At 43.0% G+C, this 24,188-nt stretch overlaps 1 protein-coding gene across 1 annotated transcript in view; it reads right to left on the bottom strand.

Annotated features, from left to right (window-relative positions):
* The window catches only part of Alk (ALK receptor tyrosine kinase), a 678,240-nt gene that overhangs the window by 453,649 nt on the left and 200,403 nt on the right, over positions 1 to 24,188 (bottom strand). Inside the window, exon 3 of the mRNA XM_047523055.1 lies at positions 15,040 to 15,204. Within this exon, the coding sequence (XP_047379011.1) occupies positions 15,040 to 15,204 (165 nt within the window). The remainder of the gene's footprint in view (positions 1 to 15,039; positions 15,205 to 24,188) is intronic.

The raw sequence follows: 24,188 nt of genomic DNA, 5'->3' as shown, positions 1-24,188 counted from the left end.
TTTCCTACTTTGCACAAAGAAGTCTTATAGTTTAGCAGTATCCCTGAGCATTGGCTCACGTTGTCTTTCTTCTCTTCATACCCTCTTCTTCTTTCTTGGTGCAGGCTAAATTCTCTAACTTAGCTGGCCCAAGACATTTGCACAAATGGCCTTTATTAATGTCACGCCCTTTGGTTGTTTCTCCTCTATTTTGATTTTATTGTTTTCTTTTACTTCTCTAGGGTAAATGAGCTCAAAGACTTAATTCATACATTTATCAAAGTATGAATTGGAAAAGAAGCTGCAGGTTGCTGTTGTTGCTTGTGGAACTTGGGGAAAGAGTATTGCTAATTGGGTTTCCCACAGAGATTTTCTAAATGCTTCTGATAGATGTAGGACTCCTTCAGGATTCTTTTTTCACTCCATCTGTGCACCTGGATCTCTTTTGAAGGGCAGCAAGTTGCCATCTTTTCGTTGACCTCAGGAACACAGAACTCAATTGATTCAGCTTATCTTTTAAGATATTTTTCTACCATCACATGAAGTTTTTATTTTAATGATTTCTTCATTATCATAGGCTTCTGAAATTACCTTAACTCTCTTAGCAATTTAGACAACTAAGCTTTGCTTCTCTAGCAAGCAATGCTTTTTCCATTTATCCTTATATGTTCACACAAAAGTCCAACAGACATCTGAATTTGCCTTTATTGGTAGGGCAAGCCTACAGCCCGTGTGCCTGCCAATCCCCTTGTCCTGCCTTCTCTGCTTCCAGAGTTGTACATGAGAAGGATGCTTTAGACTTTGGGACAGGAGGAGCAGGGGGTGAAAGTGAAGAGAAAATAGGAACAGAGGACACATGCCAACCATGACTTCTATCTAGCACTGAGCTATAGCCACATTTTTCTAGCTCCTCCAGCCAGGAAACCTGGAGAAAGCAGGTTTTTTCTCCTTTGCACAGAAGTGCCTTATAGCCTAGTGTATCCCTGAGCATTGCCTCTTGCTGCTTTTCCTCTCCTCAAAGCCCCTTCGATTTCCTGATTTGGGCTATGGCAGACCCAGCACAGTCACAGGAATGCTCTTTATTAATCCCTTGCTCATGTAGGGATAGAAGGGAGAGGGTAAAGCGACAGATAGCAGAGAAAGAAGAATCAAGCACTCACATGAGGGCTGAACAGTAATGAGTGACCTCTAGAGGAACGTCTAGCCAAAAGATTGAGACTCTTTCCTTCTCTAAAACCCTCATTTTGACAGCATTAATTACTTTTAAAAATTGGTTCTTTTAGATTAGGATTCATTTTGACATAACTGTAGAAGCATGGAATATAAGTTATTCTACTTGTCCCCAGTACTGCCCCTTCACCTCTCCCCTGTTTCCTTCCCTCTACTCTACTGATCTTTTGGCTATTATAAGGTTTTTTTTTTTTTAAATTAGTGTCTGATGGATATACAAGATGGTGAGAGTCACTGTGGTATATTCATATATGTGCATAGGAAAGGTAGGTCAGATTCATTCTACTGGCTTTTCCTGTCCTATCCATCCTCACTTGCCCTCATTCCCCTTCATCTACTCCACTGATCTTCTATTTTTTAACCCTGCCCTCATTATTTTGGATTAGCTTCCACATAACAGAGAAAACATTCAATCTTTCACTTTGGGAGATTGGCTTATTTCACTTAGCATGGTAGTCTCCAGTTCCATCCGTTTACCAGCAAATGCCATAATGTCATTCTTCTTAATTGTTGAGTATCATTCCATTGTGTGTGTGTGTGTGTGTGTATGTGTGTGTGTGTGTGTGTGACATTTTCTTTATCCATTTATCTGTTGGAGGGCACCTAGGTTGCCTTCAAAGCTTAGCTATTGTGAACTGAGCTGCTATAAACATTAATGTGGCTGCCTCACTGTGGTATACTGATTTTAAATCTTTTAAATACATACTGAGGAGTGAGATAACTGGGTCATACAGTGGTTTCAATCATAGTCTTTTGAGGAACCTCCATACTGCTTTCCAGAGTGGTTGCACTAATTTTCAGTCCCACCAACAATATATGAGTGTATCTTTTCCCCCACATCCTCACCAACATTTATTGTTACTTATATTCTTGATAACTGCCATTCTGACTGGAGTGAGGTGAAATCTCAATGTAGTTTTAATTTGTATTTCCCTAATTGCTAGAGATGTTTGCACATGTTTGTTGGCCACTGGTATTTCTTCTTTTGAGGAGTGTCTGTTTAGTTCTTTTTTTTATTAAAATATTTTTTATTTTTACAGACATATTTTGATTCATTGTACACAAATGGGGTACAACTTTTCATTGCTATTGTTGTACACAATGTAGACTCACACCATTCATGTAATCATACATATATATAGGATACTACTGTCTGTTTCATTCTACTGTTTTTCCATCCCCACCCCCTCCCACCCCTTTTTCCTCTATACCATCCAAAGTTCCTTCATTCTTTTCTTCTCCCCGCCACCCCTATCATTATATATTGTCATGCACTTATCAGAGAAAACATTTGGCCTTTGGTTTTTTGGGTCTGGCCTATTTCACTTAGCATGATATTTTCCAACTTCATCCATTTACCAGCAAATGCCATAATTTTACTCTTCTTTATGGCTGAGTAATTTTCCATTGTGTATATATATACCACAGTTTCTTTATCCATTCATCAATTGAAGGGCATTTAAGTTGGTTCCACAATCTAGCTATTGTGAATTGAGCTGCTATGAACATTCATGTTTAGTTGTTTTGCCTATGTATTTATTGGGTTATATGGCTCTACTTTTTAAAAATACTCTCAGGGCTCTTGATCTAACTGATAGTTAAAGGCTTCAAATAGGACATGCTCTGTGTGAAGTTCATGGACAGGAGAGGACAACAGGACTGCACTGAGGACCCCCATCCTGGAGTCCCTGAGTACACGCTATATAGAAGGTAAACTTTAAGGGTGTAAATTACCATGTTAACAAATAAAGGAAAAAAAAAAGAATTCCTAGGAAAGGAGGAGTATCTAATCTGAAGAATGATATTTCAACAATACCATGTACTTGTGTGGCCCAGTCAATACTGGAGATGAGGGGATTAAACAGGGGTTCCCAAACTGCTCCAGACGTGAATTTAATATCTCTCTGCTTTTGTCCCCTGGCACTACATAACCAGAAGCCCACTCTCAGGCACCCTGCAATGATTCCTTATTCCCACCCTAATTCAAATGCCTCTCCCATTGCCTCCAGTACAGAGAATGATGATCACAACGGATTGAAGAAAGTCACCAAAAAAGACACAAGTGGGGGTCTGGAACAGAGACAGGGAGTAGCCATGCCACAGAGATAACAGGCTTCATTAACAGGTAAACAGCATCTAGCATATTTCCAAACACTAACGGCTTCTATACAATTCAGTTAGGAAAGACCTGATAACATGACAAACGTATTTTGATTAACCAGGTCTAAGACTCCTAGAGCAAGAATTAGGAAGAATCAAATAGACCTTAATGTTTTAGATAAGAATCACTTGAACCACAGCCTCAGCCCCCAGGTTAGAGGTTCTCTTCAATGCTTTGGTGGGGAGTTCTGGACACTGAGCTCATTACAATTCCTTACATAAACATGCATGGTCATTATAGCAACTGCAGGCTGTCATTCTCACAAGTTCACTGTCATGTGCACCAAGTCCTGAGTTTTAGAACACCCCTAGGTGTGTTATTCATAGACACCTGGGCCAAAAAAGCCTCATGCTTGGTCAAAGCTCTTATACCAAGTCAGAGCAGCACCATCCACTCCAGGTTGCACTAGCTGAGATGACCACTTTGGGGCCGTTACTCTCTATGCCACGTTCTTGTTTACAGGATGGTCTCTTGTGCATTATTTCAATTGATTTTTGTAAGAGTCAATAAAAAGAGCCGAAGAAGTAAAATGACCCCAAGATCTCAGCGTAGAGTCAACTAATCTTTCTTCATCTTAAATGAGTAAAGATTATCTTCCTACTCTTAAGTAAAATTTCATTGTGGTTATCCCCATTCCAGAGAATTTTATTTTATGCTTTGCAAGTCCTAGCTTTCCTTTATATCTTTTCAGGTGTAAATTCAGGGTGGTTCATGGCTTTTATTAAACAGAGTCCATATTTCTTTAGGATGAGTCTTCTCTAATCCATTTGATATAAAGAAATCAGTGAGACTAAGAAATCCCAATACCATGAAGAAAGTCTTCTAAATAAGAGGAAGGAGGGAAATAAGACAGACAAGTCCATATAACTTTATGGAGTATCTGGTCCCACCCACTCAATTCGCCAGTTAAGGAGCTGAGACTGGTCTACCAGCCTGACTCGGCACAGTGCTCCTTCCGTTTCTAAAAGGTCGGGGCTGGTGTGAACAACCTAGATCGTCACAGTAACCGATTCCACTTTCTCACGCTGATTGCAGCAGCTGTAGCCTGCACAGGGACATTTATGTTGTAGCTGCTTAAGGCAGCACCCCTCCTCTGGCCTGCAAAGAAAACAGTGACAGTGGGCTTCCCAAGACCCCTCCAAAGACACCTCACTTAGCAGACACCACTATGAATGTGATTTCTGTCCCAACAGAGAGAGACACTCTGGCACATAGGCAGGTGGATGGGGCCTGAAGTATACTGCCAGACAACTAAAGTGGATGGGTTTTCCAGGAGCAGACACGCGAAACACCGCATTTTGGCAGATTTAATAAAATGGAAAGAACATGGATTTTAGTGTTCAAAACCTACAGTTCAAGATCTGACGCTGCCAAACACCAACTTCAGTGATTTGGTCCACTTATTTCATCTCTCTGTTTCTAATCATGGGTCAAGAAATACTGAATGTGTACATAACACTAGGCCTTGAGCTAAGTTCTTGGGATATTGCAGTGAATGAGAGAGACCAGTTTCCTCTCTTTGAAGCTTACTATTTAGACTTGGTTTATCCACCTGTAGTTTAGGGACACGGATAATCTCCATCTTGCCATCCTGTGAGAATGGAACATGATGCAGATGGAAAAGTGCTTTTCAGTTTGTACCTCTTGCCAGTTTTATTTGGGACAGGACACACGACTTGTCCTGAGTTAGTGGACAACCTACTCAGGACCTACCCATGTGGTTTCACCGTCTTCTTCAACCACCCCAGGCTAGGGCTGCATAGAAACTGTCCTGGGGAGGCGCCAAAGCTTCCTTTAGGCTCTGTCCAAGGTAACACTCCAACCCCACCATTTCTACATCAATTGAAATAATCATATGATTCTTAACCTTACGTCTATTGATGTGATGAATTACCTTTATTGATTTCTGGATGTTGAACCAACCTTGCATCCCTGGGATGAACCCCACTTGATCATGGTTCACTATCTTCTTAATATGTTTTTGTATGTGATTTGCCAGAATTTTGTTAAGAATTTTTGCATCTATATTCATCAGAGATATTGGTCTAAAGTTTTCTTTCCTTGATTTGTCTTTGTCTGGTTTGGGTATTAGGGTGATACTAGCTTCATAGAATGAGTTTGGAAGGGTTCTCTCCTTTCTATTTCCTGGAATACTTTGAGGAATATTGGAACGAGTTCTTCTTTGAAGGTCTTGTAGAACATGACTGAGAATTTTTCTGGTCCTGGGCTTTTCTTGGTTGGTAGGCTTTTGATGGCTTCTTTTATTTCATTGCTTGAAATTGATCTGTTTAAATTGTGTATGTCCTCCTGGTTCAGTTTGGGAGGAGCATATGTCTCTAGAAATTTGTCAATGTCTTTGATATCTTCTATTTCGTTGGAGTATAGATTTTCAAAGTAGCTTCTCATTATGTTATGCATTTCAATGGTGTCTGTCGTGATTTTTCCTTTTTCATCACAAATTTCAGTAATTTAAGTTTTCTCTCTCCTTCTCTTTGTTAGTGTGGCTAAGGGTTTATCTATTTCTTGCAATCCAGCCTCCTCCCTGGGGTTGCTTTTGGACCTTCTTTCCTTTAGAGAGTTAAACTTCCAGACACATCTGCTTAGGTCTAGTCTCAGTCCTGCTGCTATTGGTGGGCATTTCTGGTTAGTTTCTGGTCCACAGAGAGGTTTGCTGTGTTCACAGTGGAGTGGGCAGAGAGACTGCACTCCCAGCAATGACTATTTAGATACCTTCTAATATGAGTCAGTTTGTCTTCAAGGTCCAGTCAATCCTCTGAATTTAACCATTTCTAGAATGGTGCCCCATGTAAGCACTTAGCCTGGCCCCCAAAGCATATCACTTTTCCTCCCAACTTGACCCAAATCACCTGTATTAGTTTCTTATTGATGCTGTAACATATTACCAGAAACGTAGTGGCTTAAAATAATGCAAATTTGTGATCTCACAGTCTAGAGGTCAGAAGTCTACCCTCCAGGATGGAAGGCTGCATTCCTTCTAGATGAGATGCTGGGAATAATCCATTTCTTTTCCAGCTTTCAGAGGCTGCCTGCATTCCTTTCTCAAGGTCTTTTCCTCTATCTTCAAAGTCATCAGTGTAACGTCTTTGCATCTCTCTCTCTGACCTCTGCTTCCGTCCTCTCATTCCTTCTCAGCTTCTGACTCTCCTGCTTCTTCCTTTCACTTATTAGGACCCTTGTGGATCCATTGGGTCAACCTGGATACTTCAGAGTAATCTTATCTTCCAGGTACCTTTTTCCATTTAAGGTGACATATCCACAGATTCTGGGGATTGGGACATCGTGTATGGATGTGCATGTGTTATTTTGTCTACCACATTAGTCTTCAGCACTATACTGTTATCTCTACTTAGGTTCCCTTGCCTCGAGGAGCTAACTAGGCAAGTTCAGGTGCTCAAATCAGTCAGCAGTTCCTCTTTCCTCCTCCCAGGGTGCCACATGGTTACGAAGCTCCCATCTTGATGCTGTGGTCCAAATGGTGATCTAGGGCACCTAAGTATTCATATACTAGAAACAGGCCAAAACTTAAGGAGAGGTCTCTCTTCCTAGCTGGTAGGATTTCTGTGTCTCAAAGATTTTGTAACAATTATTTGATCATCATTTATATTGGAGCTGGAAACGGCTTTATTGACAATCTAGTCTAAGACCTTTACTTACAGACGATGAACCTAAGACCCAACCAGTTCAGGTGAAGTCCCTAACAGTGACTAACCCCTTCTTTCCCAACTCCTGTTCTTCTTTCCTTACTCTACATGTCTACTCCATTGCCCTCTGGGTAAGGTTACACTGTTCTGTTAAGAAGGGATATAATGTTCATAGACATCCCTAATCGATCCCCTCCCAGGAAGAGGCTACCTCTAGAAGACAAAGGAAGCCACAACCTGGAGGTGTCTGACAGGGAGGTGAACAGCACTGCCCAGCAACCCCACCTCTGAGACACATAGGTGTTCATTAAGGCAAAATCCTTCTTTGCAGTTCAGCTGAACTTAGGTTGGTGCTAGAATCACATTAGAGTGAATCAAATTACAGAGTACTGATGTGATTGTGCATGGGTCGGATCTAAGGCCTAAAGACTTCATTGCTCAGGAGATGAAGGACACATTTCTGCAAATAGAACCGGAGAATTAAAATAGCCTTCCATAGTGAGTTCCAGGGGCAGGGACGAGAGGTCACACATCCACACAGCGATCCCAGTTTGATGAGGAGTCATGGTCAAAAGAAAGGCATGAAGTCTTGCTAAGGAAGTCTGGACCTACACTGACATGATGAAGATTTAGGCCTACTTTTTCTTCTATTTAGTGCAGGGTCTCTGGTCTAATTCCTAGGACTTGGATCCATTTTGAGTTGAGTTTTGTACAGGGTGAGAGAGAGGGGTTTAATTTCATTTTCCTGTATATGGATTTCCAGTTTCGCCAGCACCATTTGTTGAAGAAGTTATCTTTTCTCCATTGTATGTTTTTGGCACCTTTGTCTAGTATGAGATAACTATATTTATGTGGGTTTGTCTCTGTGTCCTCTATTCTGTACCATTGGTCTACCTGTCTATTTTGGTGCCAGTACCATGCTGTTTTTGTTACTCTTGCTCTATAGTATAGTTGAAGGTCTGGTATTGTGATACCTCCTGCTTCACTCTTAAATAAAAGCAGGAATCAATAAATGGGATAGATTCAAACTAAAAAGCTTTTTCTCAGCAAAGGAAACAATCAAAAAAGTGAAGAGAGAGCCTATAGAGTGGGAGAAAATCTTTACCACACACACTTCAGATAGAGCACTAATCTCCAGAATTTATAAAGAACTCAAAAAACTTTACACCAAGAACACAAATAACCCAATCAACAAATGGGCTAAGGAAATGAACAGACACTTCACAGAAGATTTACAATTAATCAATAGATATATGGAAAAATGTTCAACATCTTTAGTAATAAGAGAAATGCAAATCAAAACCACTCTAAGATTTCATCTCACCCCAATTAGAATGTCTATTATCAAGAATACAAGCAACAACAGGTGTTGGAGAGGATGTGGGGAAAAAAGTACACTCATACATTGCTGGTGGGGCTGCAAATTAGTGCAGCCACTCTGGAAAGCAGTGTGGAGATTCCTTACAAAACTTGGAATGGAACCACCATTTGACCCAGCTATCCCACTCCTTGGCTTATACCCAAAGGACTTAAAATCAGCATACTACAGTGATGTAGCCACATCATTGTTTATAGCAGCTCAATTCACAATACCTAGATTGTGGAAATAACCTAGATGCCCTTCAATAGATGAATGGATAAAGAAACTGTGGTGTATATACACAATGGAATATTATTCAGCCATAAAGAAGAATAAAATTATGGCATTTGCAGAAACATGGATGGACCTGGAGAGTATCATGCTAAGTGAGATAAACTGGTCTCAAGAAACCAAAGTCTAAATGTTTTCTCTGATAAGTAGATGATGACACATGACTGGAAGTGGGCAGGGATGAATGGAGGAAGGATGACTGTGTAGAGGAAAATGAGGGGTGGGGAGGGGGAAGAGGAAGGAAAGTAATGGAATGATGGAATGAGACAGACACCATTACCCTATGTACGTGTATGATTAGACAAATGGTGTGACTCTACTTCATGTACAACCAGAGAAATGAAGAGTCGTACCCCATTTGTGTACAATGAATCAAAAAAAAAAAAAGAGGGGAGGGAGGGAGGGAGGGAGGGAAGGAAGGAAGGAAGGAAGGAAGGAAGGAAGGAAGGAAGGAAGGAAGGAAGGAAGGCCAGCACAAACACCCAGAGCCCTCTGGTGAGTATGCAGGGACAAGGACTGAAATAACGTAGGACATTTCTATGCCACTCCTGCCTAAATGCTTCACTTGGCCCCTGAGTATATTCCTGTAACCATTGCTCATTTGTTTCCACAACTACCTTTTCTCACCATTCAAAGACACACCAAGCAGAAAGAGGTGGAAGAAAGGATGCTCTGGATACGTGAGCCAATGCCGATGGCCAGTGTGCTGTCCCCCGCACAGGAAGGAGGAAAAGAGCCTGCTGTCTGTCTGCTGACTGTCTCCCAGTCAGAAGCTCTGGCTTTTTTGGTCATTGTGGTATAAAATGATTAACATTTTCATCCCTAAAAGTCTGAAATAATTCAATGGAATACAGTCTCAAATGAGAATTTTTGATTCCCTTATATTAAGAAATAATAGCATGTTTTTATCTCGTTATAATAGTAATGCATGTCCATGGGCTTAAATTTGAAAAATAACAAAGGACATAGAAGCAAAAGAATTACTGACAATTTAGTCATCTAGAAATAACTTCTGTATGATGTTGGTGTATTTCTTTATAGACGCCTTCCCTAGTATACATATATGGATTTTTCTTTTTTAAACAATTTCTTTTATATACATTGTTGGACCTTTTAAACCTAATAATAGGCCTTCATAAGTGTTCCTGTATTATTAAATAATTTTAGATAGTGTGAATGTAATGGTGGCATGATATTTTAAGTATTCCATATTTTATTTAACAAATTCCTTGTTAATAATGGGCATGTAAATTATTTCTCATTTTTCAATCAAGATAAATGACAGCATCAAGATAATTGTTTTAGATTTCTGGTAGGAAAGATCTGGTTGCAATGCTGTACCTTAGGTATGTCTGTTGAAGAGGAATCAAGAATTTCTATAAAGATACATTTTGACTTTCGAGAGTTGGTATTGTCAGTCACACTCAACCCAGAAATGATTTCTTTCCTCTCCAAACCATGTAGATGATGAGAAAAGAGACTAAAGGCCTTTGAAACTTAAGAGGAAATGGAGGGGATAGACCTGACTTATGAGGCCCTCCTGGCGAAGGGACCTCTGACCAGCACAGCTCATTATAGAAGGTGGGTGGGCAGGGAGAACCTGCCCCAGGGGACTCCTTAAAGGACTAGAAACCGGTTATGGTGGCACATGTCTGTAATTCCAGCTGCTCAGGAGGCTGAGGTAGGAGGATTGCAAGTTCAAAGCCAGCCTCAGTAACTTAACGAGGTCCTAAGCAACTTAGTGAGACCCTGTCTCAAAATAGAAAATAAAAAGGGCTGGAGATGTAGCTTAGTGTTTAAGCACCCCTGGGTTCAATCCCTGATGTGTGTGTGTGTGTGTGTGTGTGTGTGTGTGAGAGAGAGAGAGAGAGAGAGAGAGAGAGAGAGAGAGAGAGACTAGAGAAGGAACAGAGACATCAATTACTCTGGGGCCAGGGTGATAGACCTCAGAGTCTTTGGAAGATACCAACCCTGCTGACACCTTGATTCCAGACTGTGACTTCCAGAACGGGGACAGAATAAATTTCTGCTTTTTAAAGCCAACCAGTTTTTATGAATTTGTTTCAGTGGTTATAGGAAACTAACACCCAAGTGTCCAACAGTAACCCCACGCTGGTATTTCAGTTCTCTGGCCATGTCTGGAAGCATCTTCATTCGTTCCAGGGCAATGCTTCTTAACCATGTGAAAACTCAACCATCTTGATGAATGGGGGAATCCCAGTAGCAGTGTTCCCCAGGCCCCCACCAATAATAAATAAAGCAAGAACTTGATAATCAGAGTCCGGGTACAGGAGCCTGAAACTCTTCACAGCTCCTCTCCATCCACCCTGTGCATCCTTAAGAGGGAGGGGCTGGGAAGGGGGTTCGAGAAGGGATTGATCACATATTTTCCATTTTAAAGCAAGGGTTCTTGCTAGAGACCAAAATTTTGGCTTTCTGGAAGAAGAAAAATTGTTCCCTTGACTACATTCTAGAACATTGGAAGTAGTAGACATCAAACATGCTCCTGGCACTTCTTAAAAAGTCACAGAATGCCTCAACCTGATGATTCCTTAAGATTTTATTAATTTATAATATTGTGTTCCATCAAAATGATCCACTTTTTATTATCTTGCTGCTCTGAATTGTATGTCCCTTATTATTCTCAGCCATAGGGGCCATAAATTAAAATCCTTCAAAATTTATACTCTTAGAGTTCATTATCTATGATTGGTATTATCTTTCTGCCTTCCTCTGGCCCTTCTTTATCCCGACAAGACATATTGCAATAGCGTCTAAATACCAGCCAACCAATAAATGTTCCATTAAAAAATAAATAAAACAGTGACTACATTACCCTAAAGGGCACCCCATCACTCCTCCTTATATCGGCTACAAGCAAGCTTTCTGCCAATTGCAGAGAAACTGAGGCTCAAAAGATGGGGGAGTTAGGGTTGGAAGGTGGAAACTTGCTTTGTCACTGTACAGAAGGGGCGTGTCATTTTCTCTTCCTGTACCTTTGGTCCTTTCCTTGAAGAGCAAGGGACACGATTATATCATTTCATGCCTGTTTCATGAGAATCAACCCTACTTCAGGGTATTGACCCCAAAAGAGATGAGACACCTGTTATGGAAGTTCTCAACACCTCTGAGTGTCATTGAAGGAGGAGTCACTGCAGTGGCTGGGAAGCTGGTCCCTCTGCTTCCATGACTGGTCCATGCTGTTTGAGTGAAGACCCCTTTATTAGGGTCTATTAAAAAAAAAAAAAAAAGGTCTCTGTCAGTGGGAGAGTCCCCAGGCTACACCGTCCCCTGAAGTGTGATGAAGCAGGTCCGCTTAGACACAGTGGCCTTTGCTGTGGTTATTCATGCCACTCTAACGCTACAGACTATCACACTGTACGTAAAAGCCACAGCTTCAGAGAGATGGAAGTTGACAATATTTTCTTTAAAAATGGACATTCCGGTCTTGACTGACTCATCTAATGGGGGAAGGTCGGCATTCAGTGCACGTACTGACCCTTGAGATGAAGCTTCATAAAAACATCAAGGTGTCCGTGTTCCCACACTGAGGAACACTGAGAGTTGAGCATTTATTTTTCCTCCCTTCCCTTCTCTCCTCCTTATTTGTTTTCAGTGTCATACACACGTGCTGGAGATCACAAGGTAGGAGACAGAGAAGAAGCAGGTCAGAAAGTGGCAATGCACAATTTATTGGCGCTGTTTTAAAAATTTAAAAAGTACCGACTTTCAAAGTCATAACATCTGACTCCACAAAGTCTGTGGAATTCCCAAAGAACATAATTGCCACTTGTCCTTTTCTCTTGATCTCACTGAACTGTGATCACTATCAATCCCTAGAATATAAATATATATATATTTAAAAAACCTACAATGATCAAAAATACATGTTTCCAAAGATATTCCTAGTGGTGGCTAAATAGGAGTGAATCTGGAAGTCCAGGTCCACAGTACAACAAGCATAGCTATGTCTCAGAATCACCTGAGAAACTTACAAAAAATGTTTTTAAAAAGAATCGTGGAAATTAAAATGATAATGAGATACCGTATTTTGCCTGACAGATGGACAAAAATGACCGTCTAACGATACCAGTTATTGCTGAGAACATGAAGTCATGGTAAGAAATATTAATACATCAAGACTGGAAAAGTATAAATCAGTGCAACCACTTTGAAAAATAGACTTAGTGAAATGGAGGATACACCTATGGAATTACCTACCAGTCACCCGGTAATTCCACTGTTAGGTACATACTTTAGAGAAACTCTTGGACATACATGTCTTCCAAGAGACATGTGCAAAACCACTTACTGGGTAATTTCAAAAATTTGGAACCAATCCAAATATTCAATGATAGTAAAAGGCAGAAACGGTGGTAGTTTCATTCAGTAGATTCAATATGGTACCAAAACAATGAACCACAACTGCAAGTATCAAAATGGACAAATCAACAAAGGACAGGATGATGTCATTTAAAATGTTGCAAATGTGTAAACCTAACCAATGTGTTCACTGTGGCTATTTATACATAGGTGGTAAGACTGTGAAGAAAGGCAAGTGAATGATTAACATAAAATGCTGGTGGTGGTTTACCTCTGAGGAAGGAGAGAAGTCTGTGATCTAGGTGGGAGACAGGAGGCGGCAAAGGGACTGATAGCATTCAAATCCCTACGCTTGGTGGTGGGGACAAAGGTGCTGGTCTTATTGTGATCTTTCATCTGAGCATATATGTTACACCTGAGTTTTGGCACAAGCTGCATCTCATACTAAAATTTTAAAATGTGCAAATTCCTACTTCCATTTTAAATCTGTAGAATCAGAATCTTAGGTTATGGGGTCTGAGAAGTATATTTTTAAATCATTTCTTTAGAAGATTCTGATGCATTATTGGGTTAAGACCCAGTCACCTATACACACACACACAGACACACACACACACACGATACACATCAGTATCCAAGTTGAAAGTAGCTTAAAATATAAATCGACATAAAGCAATCTCAAGAGAGTCATAAAAAGCAGAAAGGGTCAGCCCAGGAGAATGTGTAAAAGGAAGGGTGTCTCACAGTTCTGTTGTCATGATGGAGTTCAAGGCTGATGTACACTATCAGCCTGAGAACATTAATTATTTGTTTGCCACCTCCACCGGCTCACCTGAGCCCTGTCTCTGTTAACCCTCTGGTTTTGTGAGCCTGAGATAATCACGCTCATGAACATGGCTTGAGGCAGACTCTGGCCATATAGTTTTTGCTACAGAGACAGAAACAGTGTGGGGAAAATGCCCCTGTCTAGGATTCATCACAGGAGGCGTCTAGACCTGGACACATGAGTTCAAATCGTGTGATCCTGATCCTGGGCAGTTACTCAACTCCTCTGGGTCCTTGCTTTCTCATCTGCCCTTCTTCCCTCACAGAATTCAAATCCAATGAGATGGTGTAGGCGGAAGTGCTTTGTAAATTCAAAGTGCTATTCTGAATGTGCAGTAAGCCTATTACCATTTTAGTTATTATTTTTTCCTAAAAAAAAAAAAAAAAACAAAACCAGAAATGCTGCTTGTCAATTTGGGGTTGGTAGAGCTTTTTGAGTCCAAGGAACTGGGAGCCCTAAGGTTTGACTTGAAGAGACTCCAAGGCTGGCCTAGGGCTCAGTGCCTCCACATTCCTCCCCTAAAACGCCACAAAGGAGTAACAAATACCCGGAACTTCAGAGCCTAACTTTTCAGGCCCTGATAAATTCACAAGGGGATGTTTCTGAGCAGCTCAGGACTACTAGAAGCACCAGGCAAAATAAGCACGCTGCTTGAATATTCATGATGGCTTTGAAACAAGCATTTAACCCAGTTCTACAGTAACTCCCAAATTAAGACAGACTGATTTAGCAAATAAAAATGCAGGACACCCAATCACATTTGAATTTTTTAGTATGATTGGCAGAGCTCTTAGGATAAGTATATTCCAATGATGGCATGAGATATACCTATGCTGATCATTTGTCATTCACCTGGAATTCAGATTTAACTCTGTGCTTTGTATTTTACCTGGCAACCTCATTTCAAACAAACAGATCAGCACTTTCTCCTATATCTGACCTTAGGCGAGCTATATGAAAGAGGTAGGAAATGCTATTTCTGTTACTTAGTAAAACATAAAGGATTGGACTGATCCTTAAAATCAAACTTTCATTCTCCCTTCCTTGCAAGGTCCAAGAAGCCACGGAAAGACACAGATATTAAAGGTAGGTTTCAAGGGAAGCAGGGCAGAGCAGGGTAGGGAAGCCTCATCATTTCAAGCAGAAATGGGCATCCCTTCCTGACCTGGGCCCATCCAGGACCCTTTTCAGTGGCTAACAGACTTACCTCTGGGCATCTCCTTAGAATGCTGTGCCTCAGGTCCATCCATCAAGTCCACCTGTGAGGCCTCCTCCGAGGACACACGGCGCCAGGACCAGCTTTGGTTCCCAAGGTCATGCAGTGGAGGAGAATATTCCAGCTCACAAGGGAAGTCAAAGCTGCACTCCAGACCTGCAATGATAGCCAAGGGTTAGTGGAACAAACTCTTTCCCAAATGTGGCCCCTCCATGCCAGCAAGTTGTCCACCTTTCATTCCCCACCTTCACCTGTCAATTCCATAGGTGGTTGGGCTCCATACTGGTAAGAGGGGGCTTAAGAGAAGAAAATGTGTCCTTTCTAGAACTCACAGGATGGCAGGTGTCCACAAAGAGGGTAGGTGAAAAAAGAGGTAACTGTTGGTCAGTGAGAAGCTCTGACTGTGTATAGACAATATGTCCTAAGAGGCTACCTGCTGTCAGGTCAAATGAGTAGTGCCTACCTGAGCAACCACTTCACTACGAATCTGACCCTGGCTCTGACATTTGCCTGGAAGTTGCCGTCAAGAAAAAATAAGCTCTCTGGCCTTCAGTTTTCTCACTTGCACATCGGGGATGAAAATGTCGACCTCCCAAGTTTGCATAAGCACTTGTGGTAGAATGTTTCATCTACAAGCAGTTGAAGCTCAGGGGAAATCCAAGTTGGGCCACACCCTGAGAAGAAATGAGCCAAAGGGAACTCAAGGTATGTGGAAAGTGTTGTTTGCCAGCCCTGTAATCCACCCTCAACCTCCCCACAGGGAAGAGGCCACGGCTGTGATGTGAACCACAGTTTACTGTGTCTTGAAGAGAGGTTAGGGAGAGTCATTGGGTAAGGAGAATCATGAGAAAGAGGCAGGAAGAGAGATGCTCTGGGACATTTATGATCTTTTTGTGAGCATCCTTGTGTCCCAATCATTCCATGTTGGCCCCACTTTTAGGGTACACAAGCCACTCAGCTTCTTGTTTCCCCTCCTTACTCAATGTCCATTATCCAAGATGGCTGACGTACTTCACAGGTGGTAGACTCTCAAAGCTTGCTGATGCATTAGTAGAAGATGGGCCAAAACGCAAGTCATTAAACCCCTATTACTTTATCCGTCTCCTCAGTCAGAGTTATGAAAACAGATGATGTGATAATAAAGGACAGAATATTGGACAAGGAGTAAGGGGAATTCCATTTCAGTCCAGGCTTAGCCAGTCACTTCTCATGGGTAGACTTTGTTTTCCTCACCTGTAAAGTAGATGATTCTAGAAACAAGCACCAAGTAAAACCTGGGCTGCATCTGCAGCTTTGCCAGTGATTTACTGGTCACCTTGAATAGGTCACTCAACTTCTCTGGGCTTTGAGGTCCTTAAACAGAAGATCTAGAGCAGATGTTTTCTAAAGTTCCTTCTTGATTTGACTTTTTTAAGATTCCCAAATCCTTGCTCTCCAAAGGGTTATAGCTAATTTGATAAATCAATCTGTGTGGCTGTGCTAATGGGTGCTAACTCCCAATTAGCATGTGTGCTTTTTAACATCTGCTTCTGGGGCCACTACTTCCCCCATCTCCAAGACAAGTCTGGTGTTGAGAATTTCAGAACGCAGCAGAGAAATGGGGCTGATTCTAGTGCAGACAGCTGGTGACTGGATGATCCTTTAATCACATCCATAGGCAGCAGGCCTTGCCCTGGAGTGGGAGTAAAATAATTCTCACTGACACCAACCAAACTAAGTTTAGAGGAGAAGAAAAACATCCTTTGTGAGCTGGGAATGCAGCTCAGTGGTAGAGCACTTGCCTAGTGTGTATCAGGCCCTGGGCTCAATTTCCAGTAGTGCAAAAAAAAAAAAAAAATCCTTCGATTACACTTCCATTAAGTATCTTTCTGCTTCTCAGTCAGGGGCGATTTATGCTCCCCAGCTGCTCCCCAGGAGCTGCTGTCCTCCTACACCACTTGCCCTCTCACAATCCGACAATCACCTTTATAAAGACAAGCTGAAATGCTTAGATTTCACCCGGGGTTGGTGCCACTTGCTGTCCTGATACTTTATCTGCACGGAGACTTTCTCCCTGACTCTGGGGCTGAGCTGCTGCTACACAGCTGGCCTCCAGAAATCACAGGTGGCTTTTATCTTCAAAACTTGCTTACCAGTCTCCTGATTTTTGATAGCAGAATACAAGGGAAAAAATTGGTTCTGCATTTTCTATTTTGCAACACCAGGATGACTTTCAAAAGGAAAGGCATGGCCATGACACATGGGTCCTCTGGGGAGGACCAGAAAGTGACATTCACACTAGTGCATGATCACATGAGAAGACGAGAGAGCGAGCAGCCTCTCCACGACCCCACATTGACAATTATCAGGGCCTTTCTCAAAACGTCAACGTCTGCAACCACCTTCTTTCTTGAGTTGCCTCTGCCAATTAAAGATGAACAATTTCTATTTTGGACAGAGGTATGCTGTGCCAAATCAGACATTGCCTGGCAAATGTGCCACGTGGCCATGTTAAACAGACAGACAACAGAATATATGCTTCCAGCACTGAGTATCAGCAACTCTGGGATCTTTGAACTCCAAGAGTCTGATAATCGGCTGTGCTCGGGCCAGGCTCTGCCTAGTGAAACAGACTATGCAAATGTCCTGATTATCAAATGAGTTTGTTTTGAAATTCTTGCTCCAAGGCAGCCTCCCTTTAGTTGTCAAAGCTGTAGTCTCTGGCTTTAAATAGGAATGAAGTTAACATTACTGCTCATTTTGGGTGAAATTGAATTTGGCTTTTCTACATTCTGATTTAATTTCTTATAAAACATTGAGATGCACATTTTTTCCCTCCTTCAATGCCTTTTGGGCAATAATTACTTGGGACTCGATTTCTCTAATAACACCAGATTAAGCCTCTTTTCCTTGGGCCTTTTCTAAGGTTCTAGAACCTTGGGTGCTTCTTGAATCCTTGTCCTTAACCCTCTGCTGACTGGGCCTGAGAGGTAGGGACCGTGAAGTCTTTCTCAGAGGGACCCAGGGCTTCAGGAAGTGCTCAAGTGGAAGCAACCCAAAGGCAGAGGCAGGCAACACCCAATGAAGAGATGGGAAATAATGCTCATTGAGCCCTCTTCTGTCTGCCAGGACTGTGCTGCATACATTTCCTATGTCACCATGTCTCATCTGCACAACAACAGAGAAGTAGATGATGTTTTCTACTCTAGATGAGGAAACTGAAGTTCAGAAAGTTGACCCTAAAAGTTGACCCCAAAGATCAAAGGACCAACCAGAGGCAGAAACAGAATGAGACCCAGGGATGGAAGATGCTGCAGCCCCAGCACCCTTCATTACTCCTCCATGACTTCAGAATCTCAATCCAGGGCCTCAGATTAAATTCAACAAAGTATGAGAGACATATGCGGTGTTTTCCTTCAGTTATTCTTAGACCCCAAATCTGCAAACTTGTTTTATGCATGAAGGCTTTATCCACTACTCTTGGGGGCAGATCCAAATTTTCTCAGTGTCAGGCCCATTTGGCAAAGTGACTGTGACCTTCAGAAGGATCCAGAGATATCAACCTTATGAGTCATACCTGTTTTGGTCCAGTGGAATCTGACCACTGAAACAGCTGCAATAATGATGTGCCAATTAAAAATATAAAAGAAAGAAAAAGACACTTTTCAGAAACCTGCTGACCACATAGTTGAAATCACTGCTATTGACTTTCATGTCACTTCTATCATGGAAAAAAGGTGAGTCGAAGGAGCCTTCTGGAATTGGTTTGCCTGCTGAGAGGAGGACCGAGTGACAGGATGGAAATCGTCCGTAATGGGGCAGAAAGGGTGGTTCCAGGCCCTGCATGGAGCGGGTCTGCTACATTTTCTACACCTGGATTTCTGCACTTGAAAACTGGAAGGAAAGGATCACCCAATCTCTGTGGTGGCCTCCACCTCAGAAGGCCAGAGACTCCCTTAGTCTCCTCCTGCCCTGACACAACAGAACCCACCGACATTGGTCCTTACTCTCTGCCTGCTGTCATCTCACACTCAAAGGGAACTTGGTTTGTCTCTAGATTTTCAATCTGAAGAAAAACCCAGGCAAGTTTTAAAGCTGTCTATCCTAGGATGAGTGTATGAATGTGTGACTGAGGGTGTGTATGTGTGTTTGTGTATGCATGCCCATTTTTTTTTTTATTAATATGTACCTACATCCTGAAACTGTACCAGGTAGGAATTGCATTTCAAAACCTGGATTCGTTGACAGTCAGCTTGAAACACTGTTTCCCTGTGCAACACGGCCATTCAGGAGAAATTTATGGTAAATGATGACAGGCATGCGAGGGTGGCCCCACTCAAACAGGTGCCTGGTCCCCTTATCAGAACCCCGTGGCTGGGGAAGAGTTGGCAGGGACCACCCACTCTGAACACGCTGAACCTGAGGATGGGTCTCTAGAGGGTGTGAGGCTTCCAGTACCAAAGCAGCCCTGGCCTGTGCCTGGAGGGCCAGTACCAGCTGCTCAGGCAGAAACGGGGCTTCCCAACCACATCCACATGTCACACCTGGACACTCAAGGGATTGTGGATCATTCCAGGTATTCTTCATAACACCACAGAGTGATCATAGGGAGACTTGATGCCCTTTGGACACTTGGATCTCCCCTTGGCTGGGTTAAGAAAAACCCAACAATCCTTTGTATCCAGACTGACTTGAGGCTCCCCAAAATGGCTCTTTATGCTCCCCAAGTCTCAATCTGTAAACCCAATGTTCTTTATGTTCCCTTAACTCTCAGTCTGTAAATCACTAGTGTTCTAGGTCATCCTGAGTCCCTTTCAAGGTTGAGGACCAGTGGCTACCTTTGCTTTTCAAGACTCTCCTTCAAGACGAATCATTCTCCAGGTGAACACGCGTGGCAGGGTTTCAAGGAGCAGCCTCCTCAAGGCAGGCCTACAGGAGCCCACTGAATGATGTCTTTCAGCCGTGGTCAAACACGAGATTTGGAAGCAAATATTGCAGTCATATAAAAGAGATTGTATGCATAAGAGTCATACAAAAGGGCCTATGAATCTCCTTTTGTCTCTTACCATGAGTGTTTCTGAAGTGAAGCTGAGGGTCTGACTTGCTTTCTGATTTCTGGCAGCACTGAGGGGTGTATGTATAGACCCTGGACCTCCATGCAGGGGAGCTCTCTGAAGACCCAAAGGAAGGGTATTCATAATCGGTAACACATACTACGGGCTCACTGGGGTCAACACCATGCCAGGAACCTTATTCCCTTATTTGATCCATATGAAAGAGACAGAATTCTTATCCCTATTTAACAGGTGCAGACATTGAGACTCAGAGAAGTGAAGTCACATCTGAGGCCCTGAGCTAGGAAGAAACTGCATGGTCTTTCACTGACAAGCTTCCTGTGGTGCCTGGGGTCTTGACCTCAGTCTCACAAACAGGGGATGGTGGTCTAAATGGCTGAAGAAGGAGCTTCCCTCATTCAGAGCCATAGTCAGCAGTAGGAGTCAAGACTCAGAGTGAGGCAGGCAAGGAACTGGACCCCTAAAGGGACAAGCAGGACCAAGTTAGGGGCAAGGCAGGAGCAGGAACATCTTAGCTGTCTGGGAAGGCCCTGGTACCACTTGTGCAAAGTCAGACCTGGGGTTCCTAGGTGAAGAGTGAGTCAGAGTACACATTGTCAAGATCCAAATGTTAATCCCTGGGGGTGTATCAAGGTCACACTTGCAGCACAGGCCAGGGCTGAAAGTGCCCATCTAGGTGTCCCCAACATCTTCCAGGATATTGTGCCATGCTCCTTGGGTATGGTCTTGTGTGCCAATGACAGAAGTGAGTTTGGGCTGTGCAAGGTTTCCATGGCTGTTGGGGTCTGTTCAGCAGGAGCCCAAAACAGGGTTCATTTAACTGGATTCTTGGATTTGCACCTGAAAACAAAATTACCAGGTTTATTGGTTGTTTAAAATCTGGTGATAGGACTGTGCCTTTGTCTTTGGGTTACTTTCCTGCTAATGCTTACCTATCTCTAATTATCTTGACGTGATATTTGAATGCAGGGATTCAAACAGCCTGGTATTAACTGACTGGCCCATGATCTTTTCCTCTATGTCTATGTCCACATATGTCTTTCTCATTAAATGACTTTAATATCACCATGATTATTTCACAGGTGTAGAGCACAGACTTGAGATTTGACTCAAATTCTGCCACCTCTCAGCTGTGTGATGGGGGACACTTTCATTTTCTCTGAGCCTCGGTGACCCCAGTGATAACACTAACTTCCCATAACCGCTGAAAGAGTTCAAGGTGATGCCACAGAATGCAGAAGTTCCCAGGGGGACTGGAGGGTTCGGAATTCACATAACCATGCTCTGTTTACTGTGAGAAATAACATGTGTGGGGTATTCCAGCTGCCCGCTTCAAGATGACAATGGCAGGTGTCCATTTCCTTCATATTTTGTTGTACCATGGTGAGGCCAGTGTGACCTTTTGGTGATAATCCCAGAATCAGAGGCCACTAGAACTTGTGATGACATTTGAAGTCAACCATTTCTCCATTACTCAGGTGGAAATAACTAAGGCCCAGGCAAGGGGAAAGGCTTAGCAGGGGTCACATCCTGGTTATAGTTTGTCACACACAGTGTGGAGGCAGTGCCCCTGGCTGTGGAGGCCATGGGAACACCACCTCCCCAGGGAGCACAGAGCCTGGCCTGGCTGAATGTCAGAGTCTCTGTCACAGCTTCCACCTCCTCAGGCTCCACTCACGGGCACATCCAGCTGGGCTGGTTTGCTTCCTGGCGTACACAAATGCCAGTGGATTCCTGTCAAGCCTGCTTTGTGTATTCAATAAAGAACCACACAAAGTGTCAGACATATGTGGCAATTCTTTTACAGTTGGCCTTTAGAGGCATCTGCACTGGAAGCTACAGTTCATTAAATAGAGCCTGGGAAACCAGCTTTTTAAACACTGTCAGGCCTGTAGGCCTGCACCCAGCTCAGGGGAACTCCCTCCATAGCCGCCAGTTCTGAGGCACAAGGGCTTTGTCAAAATTTCATAATAGTAGACTTTTAGTGAACAGGAACCTTGGACACCATCTATGATAAAGAAACTGAAAACAGAGATATTATGGGACTTGCCAAAGAATACACAATGGTTGTAGAATTGTTACTAAAATTCAGTTCCTAACCCCGTGATGATGATTGTCATTATTTAAAATTGTGGGTAACAAACAAAGCAGTAACTTAAGTAATTAGGAAAATACCCAAAAATCCAGGCCCTGTTTTTTGTTTGTTGGTTTGTTTGTTTTTTCTGGAATAAGCTGGCAAAAACATGCTTGGCTAGGTTTCAAGTATCTCCCAATGATTGGAGGGCTCAACTAATCTCCAAAAAGGCTTTTTGGGTTCTCTCATCCTAGAAGTACTCTTCTGTCGACAAATTGCTTTGTGGTGGTTGCCGGAAGCTCCCTGCTAGTGAGCAAGTCTGTTCACAGGCCAGAAACTACAGTGTGAACAAGGTGAAAGAAAGCATTGGACGAGGAGTGGAGGGGAAAGATCACTGGAGAATTCTTGGAAAGCCTCCCAGCTCTGGGCCAATTAGCCTTGTGCTTGGGGGCAATTCATTTACCCACTTGAGTCTTGGTTCCCTCATGTTTAAATCAGGGAGAATTTGAACACTAATGATGATGATATAAATAATCGCTTCTGCTGTGGTGTTCACATAAGTTAATAAGCATTGACATGCTTTCTTAGCTATACAGATGAATGGCCTCATTCCCATGGTCCTGAGATGCAGGCACATTGCCTCATGTCTCTGTGCCTGAGATTTGTCACCAGGGACTTAGGGATCCACTGAACAGACTTGACCTTGGATGACCCAAGGGAATGCCTACTAGAATAGGTGCCACCCTCCTCTGTCCCTGATTTTTATCCACTCCTGGGTGGGGGGCACCAAGGTGCCTTGGGAGGCAGTGCAGGGAGTAAGGAGAAGCACATACCCTGCACAGAGTCAGGCTGCACACGTTGAAAGCTCAGCTCTACCATACCTGGACCCTTGAGGGATCACATGCTCAACCCAGGAGTCCTACCTTCCATCCCAGTCTTGGATGAAAAAGGGCAGTGGCTCCTCCTTCCTGGATCAGCTCCTAAGGGGGCACTTAGCCCAACAGTCACCTTTGATATTAATCCACCAGCTGCCGTCAACATCTGGTCACTCACTTCCTAACCCTAAGTACCAAATCTGATCCCTCTCTGTCCCCACCTACTAGCACAATTCATTTGTCATGAGGCCCCAGAATTTGAAATCATTTATTTCCTTCCCATCACCCTGCTCCCTGGAATGCATCTGGGAACCAATCACCCAATGCAAGACATCTGTTTTGCTCACTTATAATCAAGCTGCAGCGAAGAAGGGCCAAGTCTCCTTCAATCAATCAATTACATAAACACAGCCTCGCACGGGAGGTGCGTGAACACGGCTGCGCACAATGCGGGGAGAGGCGCGGAGAGCTTCATCCTCATGGCTCTCGGCCATGGCCGTCAGTACTACAGAAAAACGAGACTCCGTGCGCAATCCGGAACAGAATAAGGGAAGGAATTAAAACCACAATTAGCTAGCCCAGCTCCTCATTTTAGAGATGGAAAAACTGAGGCCCCCAAAGATAAAGTGACTTAATCAAGGTGGCATGCCCTTGGTTCTGGGAAAGTAAGAGAACTGAGACCGGAACCCAGATTGAACTTCCAGTCCAGTGTTCTCTTTGCAATTTCTAGAAAATATGCATTCGGTACACACACACAGTGGGTTGGGGGGTGGTTTGATAAAATAAAGCTCGCTCCAGAGGTCATGGTGAAACCCTACCAGATTCCGCCACTGCTCAATACCGCAGCTGTCTGAATGGCCTTCCTGAAACAAGAATGTTGAAGAGCCGTGTGGCCTCCGTCACAGCAGGAGCTGACGGTCAAGGGAAACTTGGAATGCGCAAAATGGCCCTCTTCACTTACTCCTCTGTCTCTGAAGAGACATAACCTGAGTGTCGCTTGTGAATGTGGGATTGCCAGCTGATGATGATCTTGAAATTCAAGCAGATACCCAGGTTGCCCTGGGATGGACTCAGCCTGTTAGGGACTCCCAGTCCAGTGGGGGAGATGGATTTACCCTTATCTAACTCTGAGATAGG

This window comes from Sciurus carolinensis, chromosome 13, assembly GCF_902686445.1.
Source record: "Sciurus carolinensis chromosome 13, mSciCar1.2, whole genome shotgun sequence".
Lineage (NCBI taxonomy): Eukaryota > Metazoa > Chordata > Mammalia > Rodentia > Sciuridae > Sciurus > Sciurus carolinensis.
Note: the sequence above shows the minus strand (reverse complement) of the source record. Positions and strands in the feature narration are given on the sequence as shown.